This window comes from Pseudophryne corroboree, chromosome 4 (assembly GCF_028390025.1).
Source record: "Pseudophryne corroboree isolate aPseCor3 chromosome 4, aPseCor3.hap2, whole genome shotgun sequence".
Taxonomy (NCBI): Eukaryota; Metazoa; Chordata; class Amphibia; order Anura; family Myobatrachidae; genus Pseudophryne; species Pseudophryne corroboree.
In genome coordinates this window covers 553,125,074-553,142,805 of record NC_086447.1, presented here as the reverse complement: position 1 = coordinate 553,142,805, position 17,732 = coordinate 553,125,074, and the positions used below count along the sequence as shown (strand labels likewise).

Genomic DNA, 17,732 nt, shown 5'->3' with positions numbered 1-17,732 from the left:
AATGTTGTGCTTTCCTAGGCTGTGCAGGAATATAAGGCAAAATATCAGAATTACCAGCTATAGCTATGGAGACCAGGTCCGAGAACCCTTCTCCACACAATCCTCAGCCTTCCATATGCCTCTTAAGTCGGCATCATCTGTCCATTGCATATTCTACAGGACACGTCAAGCAGAAATCGACATAGCTTTGACTCTAGGACCCAGTATACTCATGTCTCTTTGGGCATGTTTTATATATACATATCTCTTAAGACAGCATCTTTAATATATATATATATCTCTATATATACATATATATATGTATATGTATACTAGGGTCTCAATCTCTGCTGATATGATAAGGTACCTGTCCACGCTGCCAGAGCACTATAAACCCATGCTGACACAATCGCCGGTCTGAGTAGTGTACCAGAATGTGCACGCTATCTGCAGGATCCCTGAGAATAGCTAGGGCTACCTTCTGGGCAAACGTGACACCCTAGGGGAAGATTCCCATCACATCCTGGCCCTAGTGGGGAAAGGATACTGCCTGAGAATTCTTTGTGGGAAGCTGCAGTCTCTTGTCTGGAGATTCCCGCTCTTTTTCCTCATGAGAGGAGGGAAATTTACCTCGGCTTTCTTCCCCTTAACATGTGTACCCTTGTGTCAGGGACAGATGAGTCATCAGTGATATGCAAATCATCTTTTATTACAATAATCATATATTGAATACTTTTCTGCCATTTTGGCAGTAACTTTGCATTATCGTAGTCGACACTGGAGTCAAACTCCGTGTCGATATCAGTGTTTATTATTTTGGATAGTGAGCATTGTGAGACTCTGAAGGTCTCTGCGACATAGGGACAGACATGGGTAGATTTCCTGTCTGTTCTCTAATCTGTTGTGCAATAAATTCACCTGAGCACTTACACATATCTAAACAGATGTCGACGTTGTCGACGGAGACACCCTCTCACACACATATTTGCTCTATCTCCTCCTTAGGGGAGCCTTTTACTTCAGACATGTCGACACACACGTACCGACACACCACACACACAGGGGATGCTCTATTTGAAGACCGTTCCCCCACAAGGCCCTTTGGAGGGACAGAGAGAGAGTATGCCAGCACACACCCCAGCGCTATATGACCCATTAATCACACAGTAACTTAGTGTTAACCCAGTAGCTGCTGTATATATTGTTTTTACGCCAATTTTATGTGCCCCCCCTCTCTTTTTCACCCTCTCTATCGTGCTTCTGCAGGGGAGAGCCTGGGGAGCTTCCTCTGAGCGGAGCTGTGGAGAGAAAATGGCGCTGGTGAGTGCTGAGGAAGAAGGCCCTGCCCCCTCAGCGGCGGGCTTCTGTCCCGTGATTGTGTAAAAATAATGGCGGGGGCTCATGCATATAACAGTGTCCAACTGTATATATGCTGCTTTTGCCAGGAGGTTCTTAATTGCTGCCCAGGGCGCCCCCCCTGCGCCCTGCACCCTACAGTGACCGGAGTGTGTGGGTTAGTGTGGGCGCAATGGCGCACAGCTGCAGTGCTGTGCGCTACCTCATATGAAGACAGGAGTCTTCTGCCTCCGATTTTGACGTCTTCTTGCTTCAACCCGCCGGCTTCTGTCTTCTGGCTCTGCGAGGGGGACGGCGGCGCGGCTCCGGGAACAGACGACAAGGTCAGGTCCTGTGTTCGATCCCTCTGGAGCCAATGGTGTCCAGTAGCCTAAGAAGCGCAACCTAGCCGCAGTTAGTAGGTTTGCTTCTCTCCCCTCAGTCCCACGTAGCAGAGAGTCTGTTGCCAGCAGAAGCTCTCTGAAAATAAAAAACCTAACTAAAATACTTTCTTATTAGCAAGCTCAGGAGAGCTCACTAATGCGCACCCAGCTCGGTCCGGGCACAGATTCTAACAGAGGTCTGGAGGAGGGGCATAGAGGGAGGAGCCAGTGCACACCAGTAGTACTAAATCTTTCTTAGAGTGCCCAGTCTCCTGCGGAGCCCGTCTATTCCCCCCATGGTCCTTACGGAGTCCCCAGCATCCACTAGGACGTTCGAGAAATAGTAAAAACTCGTGTCAACCTTTTCATGTGTCGACCTTTGTCATGTCGACCATTTGGTATATACCTTCTTACTGTTGACCCATTGATCCATAACCATGTGATATATACTTTAAACAAGTATGGCACCTTTAGAAATCCCATGTATAGGAGCCTAAGTATTTAAGTACAGTTTGTTAGGAGTTAATTAGTCTAGTACAGGCCTGGCCATCCTATGGCTCTCCAGTTGCTGTGGAACTACAAATCCCAGCATGCCCTGCCACAGTTTTAGAATTCCCTGATAGCAAAACTTTGACCAGGCATGCTGGGGCTTGTAGTTTCACAACAGCTGGAGAGCCACAGGTTGGTCAGACTTGCTTGAGTAGGAAGAGTGTGCTGCTGGGAACTTTTGTTAGGCGGACATCCCCTACTGTGGACAACTACTCAAAAATAATGGTTACGGGGAATTTGTATTAAACTTAATTTGTTGAGATGGCAAAACTATAGTTTGCATTGAGTTACACACTTTTTCATCACTATTGAGACAAAGTACAAACCACTTCATTTGCAAACAAATGTAAAGATGCTATAGAAATATTTGCAGAAAATGAGTCATTAACAAACGAAGTTTGCCTGCAAATCCCAAACTGGGAAAGTTTGCTTGTATGCTAAAGGAAATGAGTTTGCATAAACCTAAGAAGGTTTGCACTACATGTACTAGAATAAAATAAGCAGGGTATTTCCAAAGACAACAGTACAGTACTTACGCCTCTGCCTTCTTTGTACTGTAGATCAGCCATTTCCTCTCAAAGGTACCTGTTCTAAATGGTATTCTTTGATGTTTTACCTGTATTTATAAAAATTGTACATGTAACCTGTATAATGTCATTTCCCAGAAACCATGCAAATGTGTGCAATGAGAATGCTGGCACAATTTAGAGGGGATTTGTGTACAGTATGTACACAAGGTACTGTATACACTAGCATGTATGGATTAAGCTGGGTACATACTGGCCGATATATCAGCCATTCTATTGAACAACTGGCGTTCACAGACCTATCGTGTCGGCCCTGCTGCACACCCAGTGACCAGTATATCTACAGATATATTGGTGCATCGTTGTGTGTGCGGGCGGTCAGCCCGTACTACTGTCAAAAGTGACCTACAGTAGTCCTTGCCAGCCACTTCACCCAGACTCAGTCTTGCAGATACTCAGAAAGTATGTCTGCTCCTTTGAAGAATGTAAGCCAGGTGACAGGACTGTTTTATTTGTAGGTGACAGAGGGAGAGTGGATGTAGACACATAGCATTTGTGCTCCTTTTCCCAATAGGTGAAGGGGAGATAGTCTTTTGCTTCCAGGAGATCTAATGTAGCTACCTGTGTATTGACGAAGGGTTTGTATGTGAATGTGGCTGGTGGTCTGTGTTGTAATTGGGTTTACATGGCATGCTGGCGATAATAATGTGGATGACTGTCAGTGAGTCATCTGGATCTGGCGGTCAGAATCCCAGCTCCGGATTCCAGACACGAGGCCAAAATACTGGTGCCAGAACACGACACCAGCCAAAATGCCCATGCGTGTATCCCGACACCCCAAACATAAGTATGCGGCCCCCTATACTGTTAGCCTGCTGCGGGGTGGGGGAGGTTAGGTTAAGGCACCCCCGGGGACGATTAGAGTTAGGCTGCGTGGAGGGAGGGAAGGGGTTAGGCACCACCGGGAGGAATTAGGTCTAGGCTGCGGGAAGGGGAGGTTAGGTAATGGGGGATTGGGAAGGGGGGGGGGGGGGGGGGGATGGTGGAGGTAATATTTGGGGAGGGTAAGTATTCTTATCTACCCCCTATCAGGTTTCTCTCCATTGGGATGCCACTGTCTGTCTTCTGACCGCTGTCATCCTGACTGCCGGTAACATGTATAACACCCATAAGGATTATTGCTTGGAATCTGGACAGATAAATTAAGGACTGAGAGAATACACATAAATTATGTTATTTTGTCAATATAGTTGGACCTATAGTGAGGTAAACAGATAAAGGCAAAATGTTCTGAATAAAGTATGCAGTGGTAGTTTTATAGAAAATATCTACATTAAATCTTGGTAAATTAAAGTGTTTAAATCTGCTTTTATATCATATACATCTCTAAGTACACTTCAGTTTCTACTGGAGACAATCAACCTTGTGTCAAGTGTCTTTTTCTCTCAACTCTGGGTCTTAATTGCAATGTGACAAATCCCGACTGAGTCTGTATCTGTATATGCAGTGCTATGATGCAGCGGACGTGGCTTTTTGCATGCCAAGTTTCGTTGTGCATATGTACAGAGTCAGCCTCAGTCGCACACAGGTATACAAATGTCACATATCAAATTAATCAGTGTAGTCCTTTGAAGTGGTTTTGTCGCAGTGCATTGCAATTAAGATGCATATTCAAGCAAGCGAGCCTCCACTCAGCGTGGCTCATTCACGCAAGGCATCTCGTGCCGCATGGCGTATTAAGGCTAGGTGTATGAGCACACATCTGTATCTTACTGACTTATAACATTACTGCCATAACAGTTCAATGTATATTTAAAAACCAAAGATTTTTCTTGCAATAATACTCAAATTGACAGCTGAAAGATCAGAACAGTGACTTGTAAAATGAGTGAATGATTGCAGTCAATTCTGAAATTGCACACTTGTGTCTAGTTCTGTCGAGGGTTGGAAAATTAGCAATGTCTTGGAGAACTGCAGGAATGAAGTTCTGGGTTAATGCACTTTGTAAGTTACAGTGTATTTAGAAAAAAAATCATCTTCTTACCTTTCAGGCAAAACAGTGACATTTGCTCGGACTATAGATATACCACGAGCAGCGTACAACTTCCGATTCTTTGCCTCTTCCATCCTGCACCATACTACGGAATGCACACAGATGGATCACCTGAACTGCATGCATTACACCGTGCGCACCCCTGTTGGAGTTGGTAATGTTTACAAGGCAGAGGTTGGTCAGGACCAATTACATTAGATTAGTTATGCTAACTGTCTCTGTTCCTCTCAGCTGGTTTAATCAGCCCCTGGAATCTGCCCTTGTACTTGCTGACTTGGAAGATTGCGCCTGCTATTGCAAGTGGGAACACAGTTGTGGCAAAACCAAGTGAGATGACCTCAGTCACAGCATGGATGATGTGCAAGCTCCTGAATGAATCAGGTAACTACATGTAAAATATTGGTTTAATAGCACCAATAACTCGACCATGTTTTGCAAATAAGACCATATATAAATGATAAGTGTGTTTGTGGTGAAAAATGATAGACTCTGGAGAGGGACAAAATTAGCTGGTAGCTGTGATTTGTGGGAGTGGCTCTTTCTCTGGGAGGAGTCTTGTGATCTTATTGCCAAAACAATATCCCCACGGGTTGTGTGTCTATTTTCCCTTCGTGACAAGGACCAGGAAGTGACCACAGAAGAGGGCGGAAGTTCTCTATTGCCCTTACAGCACGTTAATGTTTCATCCATTCTCTGTTTGTTTTGTCTATGCACCACTGTACCTTCGCAGGCTTGCTTTGCTCGCCACGCTTCGGGCTCAGTGTCTCGCTCCGCTTTACTCTCCACAGGTTACTATCAGGATCAGTGCAAGGCATACTTGCCTACCTGACCCTCTCCATGAGGGAGAAAATGCTCTGTTCCTGGACTTTCCTGGTAATGTATGATTGCCATCACCTGTGGTGAAACACCTTTCTTATCAATTAACTAGCTCACCACAGGTGATGGCAATCATACATTACCAGGAAAGTCCAGGAACAGAGCATTTTCTCCCTCATGGAGAGGGTCAGGTAGGCAAGTATGGTGCAAGGATAGGGCAGAAAGACAGGATGAGCAAATATAGGGCAGACAGACATGATCAGCGCAAGAATAGTGCAGACAGACAGGATCATGTAGTAGGAATTGAATGGAGGTGGAAACATTCGCCATATATGATAAGACATTTCTGTCAATCAGCAACTAGAAACCATGTACAGTAAGGCAGCTTTCAAGACAAAAATGTGCCACCTAGCGTACTATTGTATGTGCACATACACGCCCTTGTGAAAATAATAATCCATAATGTGATCTTTGTGGCTACATGCTTAAATGAAGCATTATCAAATTCTTATACAGATATTTTCACCTCCAGAGTCAGTATGGATATTTTCATTTGCCACATAAAAATTCACTCAAATTTAATAGAGATCATAGTGTAGTATATAACTATAATATCTATATATTATGCAAAAACAAATATGCATGTACAATGTATAACAAATAAACACTTCTTATCTGAGTGTAATCTACATCAGAGAAAAGTGCACACTGGATTCCAGGTTGAGTTCTCAAAGTATTATCCTGCAGATAATAAGTGAGTATGATGATAATCATGATTATCAACACGGTTCGTCTTGGCACAAATAATGGCAATAAAACTTCCTCACTTTCACATGGGTGAATATATTGTACTACAATATAGGAACAAGAGTAGCTTGTAAGCTTGCGAGCAGGGCCTTCCTACCTCTATGACTGTTATCACCCAGTTTATTATTGTTATTTCAAATTGTAAAGTGCAACGGAATTTGCTGCGCTATATAAGAAACTGTTAATAAATAAATAATAAATAAAGAGTACAGGTGCACCATACTCATATATTGGCCAATATATGCCAAGAACCTCGGATATGATGATGGTTATAATTTTAATAATGTATGGTGCACCTCCACTCTTGTTCCTATATTGTAGTGCTAAGTCCCAGCAAGGTAGCACATCCCATTATAAGAAGCTAGGGTGTGCAGTCCAGGCCACCTCTCCACAATATATTCTTGGGACGCCCTCATTCTGGATTAGCACCCCACCCACTGCCTCTCAGGCTTTTAAACAGGGAACTAGCACATGCTGACTGCACAAAATAGGTAAGATCCTTTCAATTATATAGAAAGACAGTTTCCGGGGAGAACTTTTGGGGTGTGGGGCTCCTTGGATTGCTCTGGCTGGGACACTTTAGGGCATCACCACCTTATACTTATTTCTAACGCCTATATCACCCTGTGTTTGTTTTTATTTATGGAGCATTTTTCACACATATTTTACACTTGTAACACTGATCAGCTAACTTCACTTCCTAACATTCTGACACCTTACTACTGTCCTCTTTCTAACACTCAGCAGCTTCTCTCACTTGCCTAACACTGATTTCTCACTTCTATCCCTCATTTGTGTGATGCCCTGGGGTGTTTTGGTGGTGTACTGCGCCCCAGGGGCACACCCTTATAATGTTAGGGACCTGTCTGATGAGGTCACCGTGAAGTAGGTGGGCAGGCTCATATATTGGCCAATATATGCCAAAATCCTCGGATATGATGGTTGTTATAATTGTAATGGTGTATGGTGCACCTGCACTCTTGTTCCTATATTGTAGTACTAAGTACCACCAAGGTAGCACATCCCATTATAAGAAGCTAGGGTGTGCAGTTCAGGCCACCTCTAGTGAATATATTGTACATAGAGCACTAGGAGGTGCATGTTTGTCTTTGGAATCTTCGTAGAGTTCATTGAGTTGCAGCAAGGGTATACTCTGAATATTGAGGATTGGGGCACATTTATATTCTAAACTTTCTACTGACCATATATATACGGGAGGCATTTGATATGCCGGCTGTCAGGATCCCAGTGCCCAGCATACCGGCGCCGGGATCATGACAGCCGGTATACCGACACGACACCCCTGGAGGGAGAATAAATAGTGTTGCACGCCACCATGACCGCAAGGGGCTCTTTTGCGCTTACCCCGTATTCCGATAGCCGGCATAACGTAGTACACCCCAGGTGTGTGTGTGTGTGTGTGTGTGTGTGTGTGTGTGTATGTATATATAACATTTATTCTCTTACTTCTAGGTCTCCCACCAGGTGTTGTAAACATTGTGTTTGGTATTGGCCCAAGAGCTGGAGAGGCGCTTGTGTGTCACCCCGATGTGCCCATTATCTCCTTTACTGGCAGTACTGTGACTGCCCAACGCATTATAGAGAAGAGCGCACCATACTGCAAGAAATTATCATTGGAACTTGGCGGAAAGAACCCAGCTATCATCTTTGAAGATGCAAACCTAGACGAGTGTATCAACACCACTGTCAGGTCAAGTTTTTCCAATCAGGTAAGAGAGAAGTGTCTATTTCATATTCCAAATGCTTACATTCAATAGTATTGGCCACATCAATATCAGCTGTAACACATGCGTCTTGTAAGAAGCTGATTCCCATTACAGTAAGGCGCATAAAAACAGTATTAGTGTACCAAGAGACTACTTACAGTGCAGATACAATGATACAACTAAGGGGGGTACACAAGGAGCGATGTTTACTTAATTTCTAAGCAATCTGACTAGATTGCTTAGAAATTAACACATCGCTCCGTGTGTAGGGGTGCCGGCGACAGCGATGCGCGTCCCTGTGCGCTTCCCGCTGTGCTGAGCGGGGGGAGAGATGTGTGCTGAGCAGTCTGTGATAGATCGCTCAGCACACGTCTCCGGGAGAAATCTCCCGTGTGTAGCCCCCTTTAGAAATGCAGTTGCGGTTCGAGTTCCACCGGCTCAGGCACTCTTAGTGGCAGTCTGCCTGATTCTGCAGGTGCGGCACATTTAAAATGTGCTGAGAGATTCGAATGTGAGAGATGAAATCTAAATTGCAGGTTAAAAATAAGCCAGTATTAACCCTGCATGCAAAAAATGTATGTATTTACATCCCTTACTTTATTCCCATATCATTTCTAATATCACAACTCTGCTGTAATGTGGTTGGGTTGACAAGACTTAGGTCGACAGTGTCTAGGTCGACCACTATTGGTCGACAGCGATTCTAGGTTGACAGGGTCTCTAGGTCGACATGGTCTAGGTCGACAGGTCAAAAGGTCGACATGAGTTTATAAATCTTTTTTGGTGTCATTTTTTGCCGTACAGTAACCGGAAACCCCAATTAGTGCACCGCGTTCGCTCACCATGCTTCGGGTTGCGTTCCCAATCGTACTCCATGTGGATCGTAAAGTATGAAAAAGTTCAAAAAAAGAACAAAGATGTGAAAAACTCATGTCGACCTTTTGACGTAGAACATGTCGACCTAGTTACTGACGACCAATAGTTGACGACCTAGAGACCGGATACCGTCTGCCATTCATAACAGAACTTATTTATTATTATTATTATCATCTCAATAGCTCCACTATGATTGGAAGAAAGTAAATTAAACTTTATTGAGACCCTTTGCTGATAGTGCTAGGCCGCAGATGAGTAGAGTTTTTCCATAGAAAGGAACACTTGACTGGTAAATTACAGCACAATGACGAAATAAACCTGTATTGCTGCTATAAGTGGAGATAGAAATCTTTAATTAGTACACCTGTTTAATAAATAGATCGCTGCTACTGGCGGTCATATTTTGGGGGAAATCTGCAGAATGATTGTGCATGTGCAGGAGATCACAAAAGTTGATGGTATCTTTTTAAATATATAGCCCGAAAGATGGCATAAGTAGCAGATATATGAGTTAGCACTGCTCTGCACGCACTGCAGTATATTTTGGATGTACGGTCTGCGGCATGAGGCCAATGTACGCAACCTGCAGCCATTTTACAGTATCTAGGACAAAAGGGGCACAGGGTCCTGAAGAGATCCCTCTTTCCATTGGGATATGCCTGCTAAAGCCATCTGATTATGGCATTAGCAACTGGAGAAAACTAGGGATGAGCAGGTTCGGTTCCCGAGGAACCGAACCCCCCCGAACTTTGCGATCCGAGCTGGGATCCGAGTCAGGCTTGGGAATTTCCGCCTTCCTCGGATCCCAAAACGAGGCAAAAATAGGATTTTAATACCTACCAGTAAATCCTTTTCTCTTAGTCCGTAGAGGATGCTGGGGACACTTCAAGAACCATGGGGTATAGACGGGATCCGCAGGAGACATTGGCACTTTAAGACTTTTAAGGGTTGTGAACTGGCTCCTCCCTCTATGCCCCTCCTCCAGACTCCAGTTATAGGAACTGTGCCCAGGGAGACGGACATTTTCGAGGAAAGGATTTATAGATAACTAAGGTGGGACACATACCAGCTCACACCTCAAACACGCCGTACAACATGGCATTTAACAAAACTCCAGTCAACGGCAAGAACAACATCAGCAACAGGCTGACTACAACCTAACACAACCAGTGTGTAAACATAACTAATAACTGCAGATAGAGTCCGCACTGGGACGGGCGCCCAGCATCCTCTACGGACTAAGAGAAAAGGATTTACCGGTAGGTATTAAAATCCTATTTTCTCATACGTCCTAGAGGATGCTGGGGACACTTCAAGAACCATGGGGTTTATACCAAAGCTCTAGAACGGACGGAAGAGTGCGGATGACTCTGCAGCACCGAATGACCAAACATGAGGTCCTCATCAGCCAGGGTATCAAACTTGTAAAATTTCGCAAAAGGGTTTGAACCCGACCAAGTAGCTGCTCGGCAGAGTTGTAATGCCGAGACTCCATGGGCAGCCGCCCAGGAAGAGCCCACTTTCCTGGTAGAGTGGGCCTTTACTGATTTCGGTAACGGCAATCCAGCCGTAGAATGAGCATGCTGAATCGTATTCCAGATCCAGCGTGCAATAGTCTGCTTGGAAGCAGGTGTTCCAATCTTGTTGGCAGCATACAGGATAAACAGAGCCTCTGTTTTCCTAAGTTGAGCCGTTCTGGCGACATAAATCTTCAAGTCCCTGACAACATCTAGGGCTTTCGACTCCGCTAAGGCGTCAATAGCCACTGGTACCACAATAGGCTGGTTCATGTGGAACGATGAAACCACCTTCGGCAGAAATTGCTGACGAGTCCTCAACTCCGCTCTATCTTCATGGAAGATTAAATAAGGACTCTTGTGAGACAAAGCCGCTAACTCAGACACCCGCCTTGCGGATGCCAAGGTCAACAGCATGACCACTTTCCACGTGAGAAATTTCAACTCAACCTTCTGTAAAGGTTCAAACCAGTGTGTTTGAAGAAAATACAACACCACGTTAAGATCCCATGGTGCCACTGGAGGCACAAATGGAGGTTGGATGTGCAAAACTCCTTTCACGAAAGTCTGAACTTCTGGAAGGGAGGCCAATTGTTTTTGAAAGAAAACCGATAAGGCCGAACTTTGTACTTTAATCAAGCCTAACTTTAGGCCCGCATCCACACCTGCTTGCAGGAAATTGAGAAAACGCCCTAGCTGAAATTCTTACATAGGAGCCTTCTTGGATTCACACCAAGACACACATTTCCTCTAAATACGGTGATAATGTTTAGACGTCACTCCTTTCCTAGCCTGAAGAAGTGTGGGAATAACTTCATTGGGAACACCCTTTCGGGCTAGGATCCGGCGTTCAACCACCAAGCCGTCAAACGTAGCCGCGGTAAGTCGTGGTACACGCGCGGCCCCTGTTGTAACAGATCCTCTCAAAGAGGAAGAGGCCAGGGATCTCTTATGAGCAATTCCTGAAGATCTGGATACCAAGTCCGCCTTGGCCAGTCCGGAGGAATGGAGATCACTTGAACCTTTGTTCTTCTTATGATCTTTAGCACCTTTGGTATGAGTGGAAGCGGAGGAAACACGTACACCGACTGAAACACCCATGGTGTTACCAGCGCGTCCACCGCTATTGCTTGAGGGTTCCTTGACCTGGAACAATATCTCTGAAGTTTCTTGTTGATGCGAGACGCCATCATGTCTATTTGAGGAATTCCCCAAAGATTTGTCACTTCTGTGAAGACCTCTTGATGAAGACTCCACTCTCCTGGATGGAGATCGTGTCTGCTGAGGAAGTCTGCTTCCCAGTTGTCCACTCCTGGAATGAAGACTGCCGACAGAGCGCTTGTATGTCTTTCCGCCCAGCGGAAAACTTTTGTGGCCTCTGCCATTGCCACCCTGCTCTTTGTTCCGCCCTGGCGGTTTATGTGCGCTACTGCTGTTATATTGTATTAGTACGGGCAGGTTGCGAAGAAGACGTTCCGCTTGAAGAAGGCCATTGTAAATGTCCCTTAACTCCAGAACGTTTATGTGTAGTCGAACTTCCTGGCTTGACCATCTTCTCTGGAAGGTTTCCCCCTGTGTGATTGCTTCCCAGCCTCGGAGACTCGCATCCGTGGTTACTAGGACCCAGTCCTGGATCCCGAACCTACATCCCTCTAGGAGGTGAGAACTGTGCAGCCACCATAGGAGTGAGATTCTGGTCTTGGAGGATAGGACTATTCTCCGTTGCATGTGCAGATAGGATCCGGACCACTTGTCCAATAGGTCCCACTGAAACACTCTGGCATGGAATCTGCCAAACTGAATGGCCTCATAGGCCGCCACCATCTTGCCCAGCAACCCGAGTGCATTGATGAATTGATTTTCTCGCTGGTTTCAGAATTTGTTTTAACAAACTCTGAATTTCCAGAGCCTTCTCTTCTGGAAGAAAAACTCTCTGTAATTCCGTGTCCAGAATCATCCCCAAAAACAACAGCCGCTTCGTCGGATTCAATTGTGACTTCTGCAGGTTCAGGAGCCAACCATGTTGTTGCAGCACTGTCAGGGAACGTGCAATGTTCTGCTCCAGCTTGTCTTTGGATCTCGCCTTTATCAGGAGATCGTCCAGGTACGGGATAATCGTGATTCCTTGCCTGCGAAGGAGGACCATCATTTCCGCCATTTCCTTGGTGAAAATCCTCAGAGCCGTGGACAGACCAAACGGCAACGTCTGAAATTGGTAATGACAATCCTGAGTAGCAAACCTCAGGTAAACCTGATGCGGAGGAGATATGGGGATGTGTAAGTAGGCATCCTTTATGTCGACCGACACCATGAAGTCCCTTTCCTCGAGACTGGAGATCACTGCTCGGAGAGATTCCATCTTGAATTTGAAGTTTTTTGTGTTTTTTTTTTTAAATTCTTAATTTTTGCGTGGTTGAACAGATTGGGCAGACAATACAATAAGAAAAGGGACACACGGTCAAGAGGACCAACGCCCAACAATAACCACATTTTTAAAGTGAGGAACAAAAAAAAAAAACAATCAAAGGTAAAACATTGGTAACAAAGTATCAAATATGGGGGGAAAGGGGGAGAAGGAAGAGGGGGAGAAGGGGAGGGGGAAACCACGGTGTATTCAAGGCATGGTATATATCCTGAGGAAAGTCATAAAAGAAAAGGGGAAAGAGAAGGAGAGCAAGGGAGAGACAAGAGAGAATAAGAAAAAAGAAGAAAAAAGAAAAGGAGAAGAGAAATGGAGGAAGAGCAGTAGTCGATGTTCATGGGTCTGCGGATGGAGCTAGGAAGAAGAGGGGAGATGCGGCGATCTACATTCAGCAACGAACCAGGGGGCCCAAACCTGCTCAAAAACGTCACTCCGATCGTGGAGATAATATGTAATCCTCTCCATTGAAGCAATATGCCAAATCTTGGCTTTAAGGGACATGAGAGAGGAGGGAGAGGGGTTTTTCCAATTAAGAGCTATCAGCGATTTTGCCGCAGTTAGGATGTGTGTAGTCCGTTTTTGGGAGAATTTATCAAGCATCGGGGGAGGGTAACACAGCAAAAAGACCCAGGGGTCTTTTAGCACGGGGGAGTCCAGAAGGGAGTTAAGGAGGGAGAGGACTAGATTCCAGAAGGAAACAATGACAGGGCAGGTCCACCATATATGAAGCATAGTGCCTCTACATCCGCAGTTCCTCCAGCAGTTAGGGTAGGAAGACGGAAAGAATTTATTAAGTCTATCAGGGGTGTAGTACAAACGGTAGTAAATCTTGTAAGCCGTCTCTTTGAAAGCGGTGGCAATTGAGCATTTAGCAATCCCCAGTCTCATGTCCTCCCAGTCCTCGCACTCCAGGGGAGGCCCAAGATCACGCTCCCATGCGAGTTCGTGGGACCAGGAGGAGGGAAGGGAAGAATCCAGTAGAAGGGACTAAAGTTGGGAAATTAAGCCTTTGGAGAGGTGGGAGTTTATGCATAAACGTTCAAAGGGGGTAAGATCACGGAGCAAAGCGGAAGAAGGCAGGGAACCTAAAAAGTGACGGATTTGTAAGAATTGAAAGGTATTAAGTAAGTGTGAGGGGGTCTTCTGTTGGAGATCAGATAGGGAGAGCCATTGACCCCGGTCGGCAAAATCAAACGGGAATTTGAAGCCCAGCTGTATCCATGTACAGAACCTCGTAATCAAGAATCCAGGAGGAAACATAGGGTTCTGCCAGACAGGGGTCAAGGGTGAGGGGGTAGTGGTAAGAGCCATCTTCAGAGAGTGGGAATCCCAAATTCTAAGATTAAATTTAATAGTGGGGAGGAGTTCGGAGGTTGGGGGTCAGGAGGTAGGGGGCAAACCCCATAAGGGGGTCAGGTCCGGAAGGTTGACGTAGGCTGCCTCGATATCCAACCAGGATACGGACCCCGGAGGAGCGTAAGAGGTGACAATATGGGAGAGATGAGAGGCAAGGTAATAGAGTTTAATATCAGGAAGACCCCTACCGCCTGCGGAGGTTGGTCTTTTCAGAGAGTTGGCAGCAATGCAGGGGGGGGGATCTGTGATTCCAGATAAAGCGCACGAGGGCTCGCTGGATAGTACGAAGGAAGGAGGCCGGGACAGCCACAGGCAGGGTCTGAAAGAGATAGAGCCATTTGGGAACTATGCTCATTTTAACCGCTATGATCCTACCCAGCCACGATATAAAGAGACTGTTCCAGGACATCAGGTCAGCGTGTGTTTTGGTGAGAAGGGGTGGGAAGTTTTCATGGAAGAGAGTGTCGTAATGGGAGGTCAGATAAATCCCCAGGTATTTGATCTTCGTAGGCTGCCATTTAAAATTGAAGTTGGCTCGAAGGGATTCAGCTTCTCGTTGGGGGACATGAAGCAGCATAGCCTCGGACTTGGAATAATTGATCTTGTAGCCTGATACAAGGCTATAAGAATGCAAAACTGAAAATAAATTTGGGAGCGAGATAAGGGGCTGGGTCAGGGAAAGTAGAATGTCGTCAGCAAAGAGGGAGATTTTAGGATCGGTGCAGCCTACTTGTATACCATGTATACCTTGATGGACTCTAATTTGAGAGGCGAGTGGCTCAATAATAAGGGCAAATATTAGCGGCGATAGAGGGCACCCCTGACGCGTACCATTTGATATGCGGAGCGGGGCAGATGGGACGCCATTGATTAAGACTGTGGCAGAGGGGGTGGAGTATAGTGCCAGAACACCAGTGAGAAAGACACCAGACAAGCCATAGGCCTCGAGGGCGGCTCTCAAAAAACTCCAGGAGATCCGGTCGAAAGCTTTTTCAGCATCCAAGGAGAGCATGATAGTGGGGGATCCCCTGGAGTTCGAGATATGTATAAGATCGATAGCACGTCTGGTGTTATCCCTCGCCTGGCGGCTCGGTATAAAACACACTTGGTCATAGTGGACAAGGGAAGGGAGATATGGGTTAAGGTGATTGGCTAGGATATTAGCAAAAAAATTTAAGTCCAGGTTCAGGAGGGATATAGGTCGCTAGCGCAGTTAAGGGTGTCCTTGCCTTCCTTAGGGATCACCACAATTCTGGCCTCTAACATCTCCGGTGGAAAAGAGTCGCCATGAATAATCCTATTAAACAGGGACTGAAGGTGGGGGGAGAGAAGGTAGGATTTTTTTTTGTAATAAAGAGCTGTGAACCCATCCGGGCCAGGGGAATTACCACTCTTTTGCATGAGTATAGTTTGGGCAATTTCCTCCACCGAAATCTCACTGTTAAGATGATCCATGGCGTCCTGAGGTAATCTAGGTAAGTTAGAGGCTGAGAGAAAGTGGGAGATTAGATCAGAGTGTGACGGAGAGGAAGAACTTGGCTTGGTGGGTGGGAGGTTGTACAAGTCGGCGTAGTAGGATTGGAAGGCAGCCCTAATGGCGGCAGGGTCATGTACTAACTGGTTGAGAGGGTCCCTTATAGAGATAATGTTAGTTTTGGCTCTCGTGGAGCGGAGTCGTGCTGCCAGGATCTTGTCTGCCTTATCTCCCTTCTCATAAAAAGACTGGCGAAGCCATTTGAGACGTTTAGCCACTCGTCTGGAGAGAAGGAGGTCGAGTTCCGCTTTGACAGTACGGAGTTCAGACAAGATAGCCTGGTCGGAGGACGCCTTGTGCTGGGTCTCAAGGGTGTGGAGTTTAATAGAGAGTTTGTTAAACTGGGTGAGTGACTGTTTTTTGGCTGTCGAGGCCAGGCTGATGAGGTGCCCACGAAGAACTGCCTTGTGTGCCATCCAGAGAGTGGACCTAGAAATGTCAGGGGAGTCGTTCAGAGTAAAATAGTCAGACAGCTTGTCCCGAAGATGGGAGCGCATCTCCGGGTTGTGAAGGAGGGAGTCGTTAAGACACCATGTCATGGGGTTTGGGGCGAGGGAGGAGACCCGAGAGGTCACAAGAGATAGGGGCATGGTCAGACCAAATTAATGGGTGTATATGGGCAGCGTGGAGATTCAGAGCAAGGTCGTGGCTGAGCAGGACCATATCAATGCGGGAGTAGGAATTATGAGGAACAGAATAGAAGGTATAGTCACGCGCAGAGGGATCTTTTATCCTCCAGGAGTCATAGAGAAGCTGGGAACGCATGAGACGGAGGAGGGACCTAGAGCGGAGAGAGTCCGACAGGGAAGCAGAGGGTAGGGAGGGAGAGCAGTCTATATTTGGATTTAAAACAGAGTTAAAGTCCCCCAGCAAGTATGAGGTCGCCTTGTCGGACTAGAGTGAGGACGGTATCTAGTTTTGCAAAAAATAGTTTCTGTCGTTGGTTAGGGGCATAGATGTTAGCTAAGGTGCACAGTTTGTTGTTAAGTTTCCCCACCAAGACCAGAAACCGGCCTTCCTTATCGGCGTGGGAATCTAGAAGCTCAAAGGAGAGGTGACAGGCAAATAAGATCGCGACCCCCCGTTTTTTGGCCGAATAATCACAGGCATGGTAAGAATCAGGGTAAGGTTTACATTGTAGCGTAGGGTGGGAGTTATGTAGGAAATGCGTCTCCTGGAGGAAGACCAGGTCGCCCTTATGGAGTTTAAGGGAGGTGAAGAGCTTACCTCTTTTTTGAGGGCTATTCAGGCCTTTCACATTAAAGGAGAGTACCCGGAGACCCATGGGCAAACAGCAAAGAGGTAGGCAGAATAGAAAGGGAAATACCGACGCCGGAATCCCGACCGCCACAATCCCGACATATTCTCCCTCCGTGGGTGTCCACGACACCCATAGAGGGAGAATATAATAGTGTGCCGAGCGTAGCGAGGCACCGTGCCCGCAGCGTGGCGAGCGAAGCGAGCCCGCAAGGGGCTGCGTTCCGCTCGCCACCCCTGTTGGGATTGTGTGGTCGGGATTCCGGCGTCGGGATTTCGACCGCCGGGATTCCGGCCGGCGGCATTTAGTACTGATCCCAATAGAAAGAGTATAGAGTTTTCAAAGTAGGGCAGGGAGGAAGAGAAATAGAAGAGAGGGATACAAGGCGTAAGACAGCATGGTCAGAAGGCAGGGAGGAAGGAAAGGAAATCGGAAGGGAGGGGAGGGTAGTTGGTCATCCGGCGGTAGGGGCCAGGACCGGTGGTGCTGACAGGGGGAAGGGGTACTAGGTGTCGGGAAGGCACCTAGGTCAGCAAGAGGGCTAAAAGCCCTAAGGGGGCGCGGCATGGCATCCAGACGATGCATCACAAAAC

At 46.4% G+C, this 17,732-nt stretch overlaps 1 protein-coding gene across 1 annotated transcript in view; it reads left to right on the top strand.

Moving 5' to 3' along the window:
• Nucleotides 1-17,732, top strand: part of ALDH8A1 (aldehyde dehydrogenase 8 family member A1) — a 46,495-nt gene that overhangs the window by 11,474 nt on the left and 17,289 nt on the right. The window contains exons 3-5 of the mRNA XM_063919724.1: nt 4,825-4,980; nt 5,058-5,207; nt 7,923-8,179. Coding sequence (XP_063775794.1) covers nt 4,825-4,980; nt 5,058-5,207; nt 7,923-8,179 — 563 coding nt within the window. The remainder of the gene's footprint in view (nt 1-4,824; nt 4,981-5,057; nt 5,208-7,922; nt 8,180-17,732) is intronic.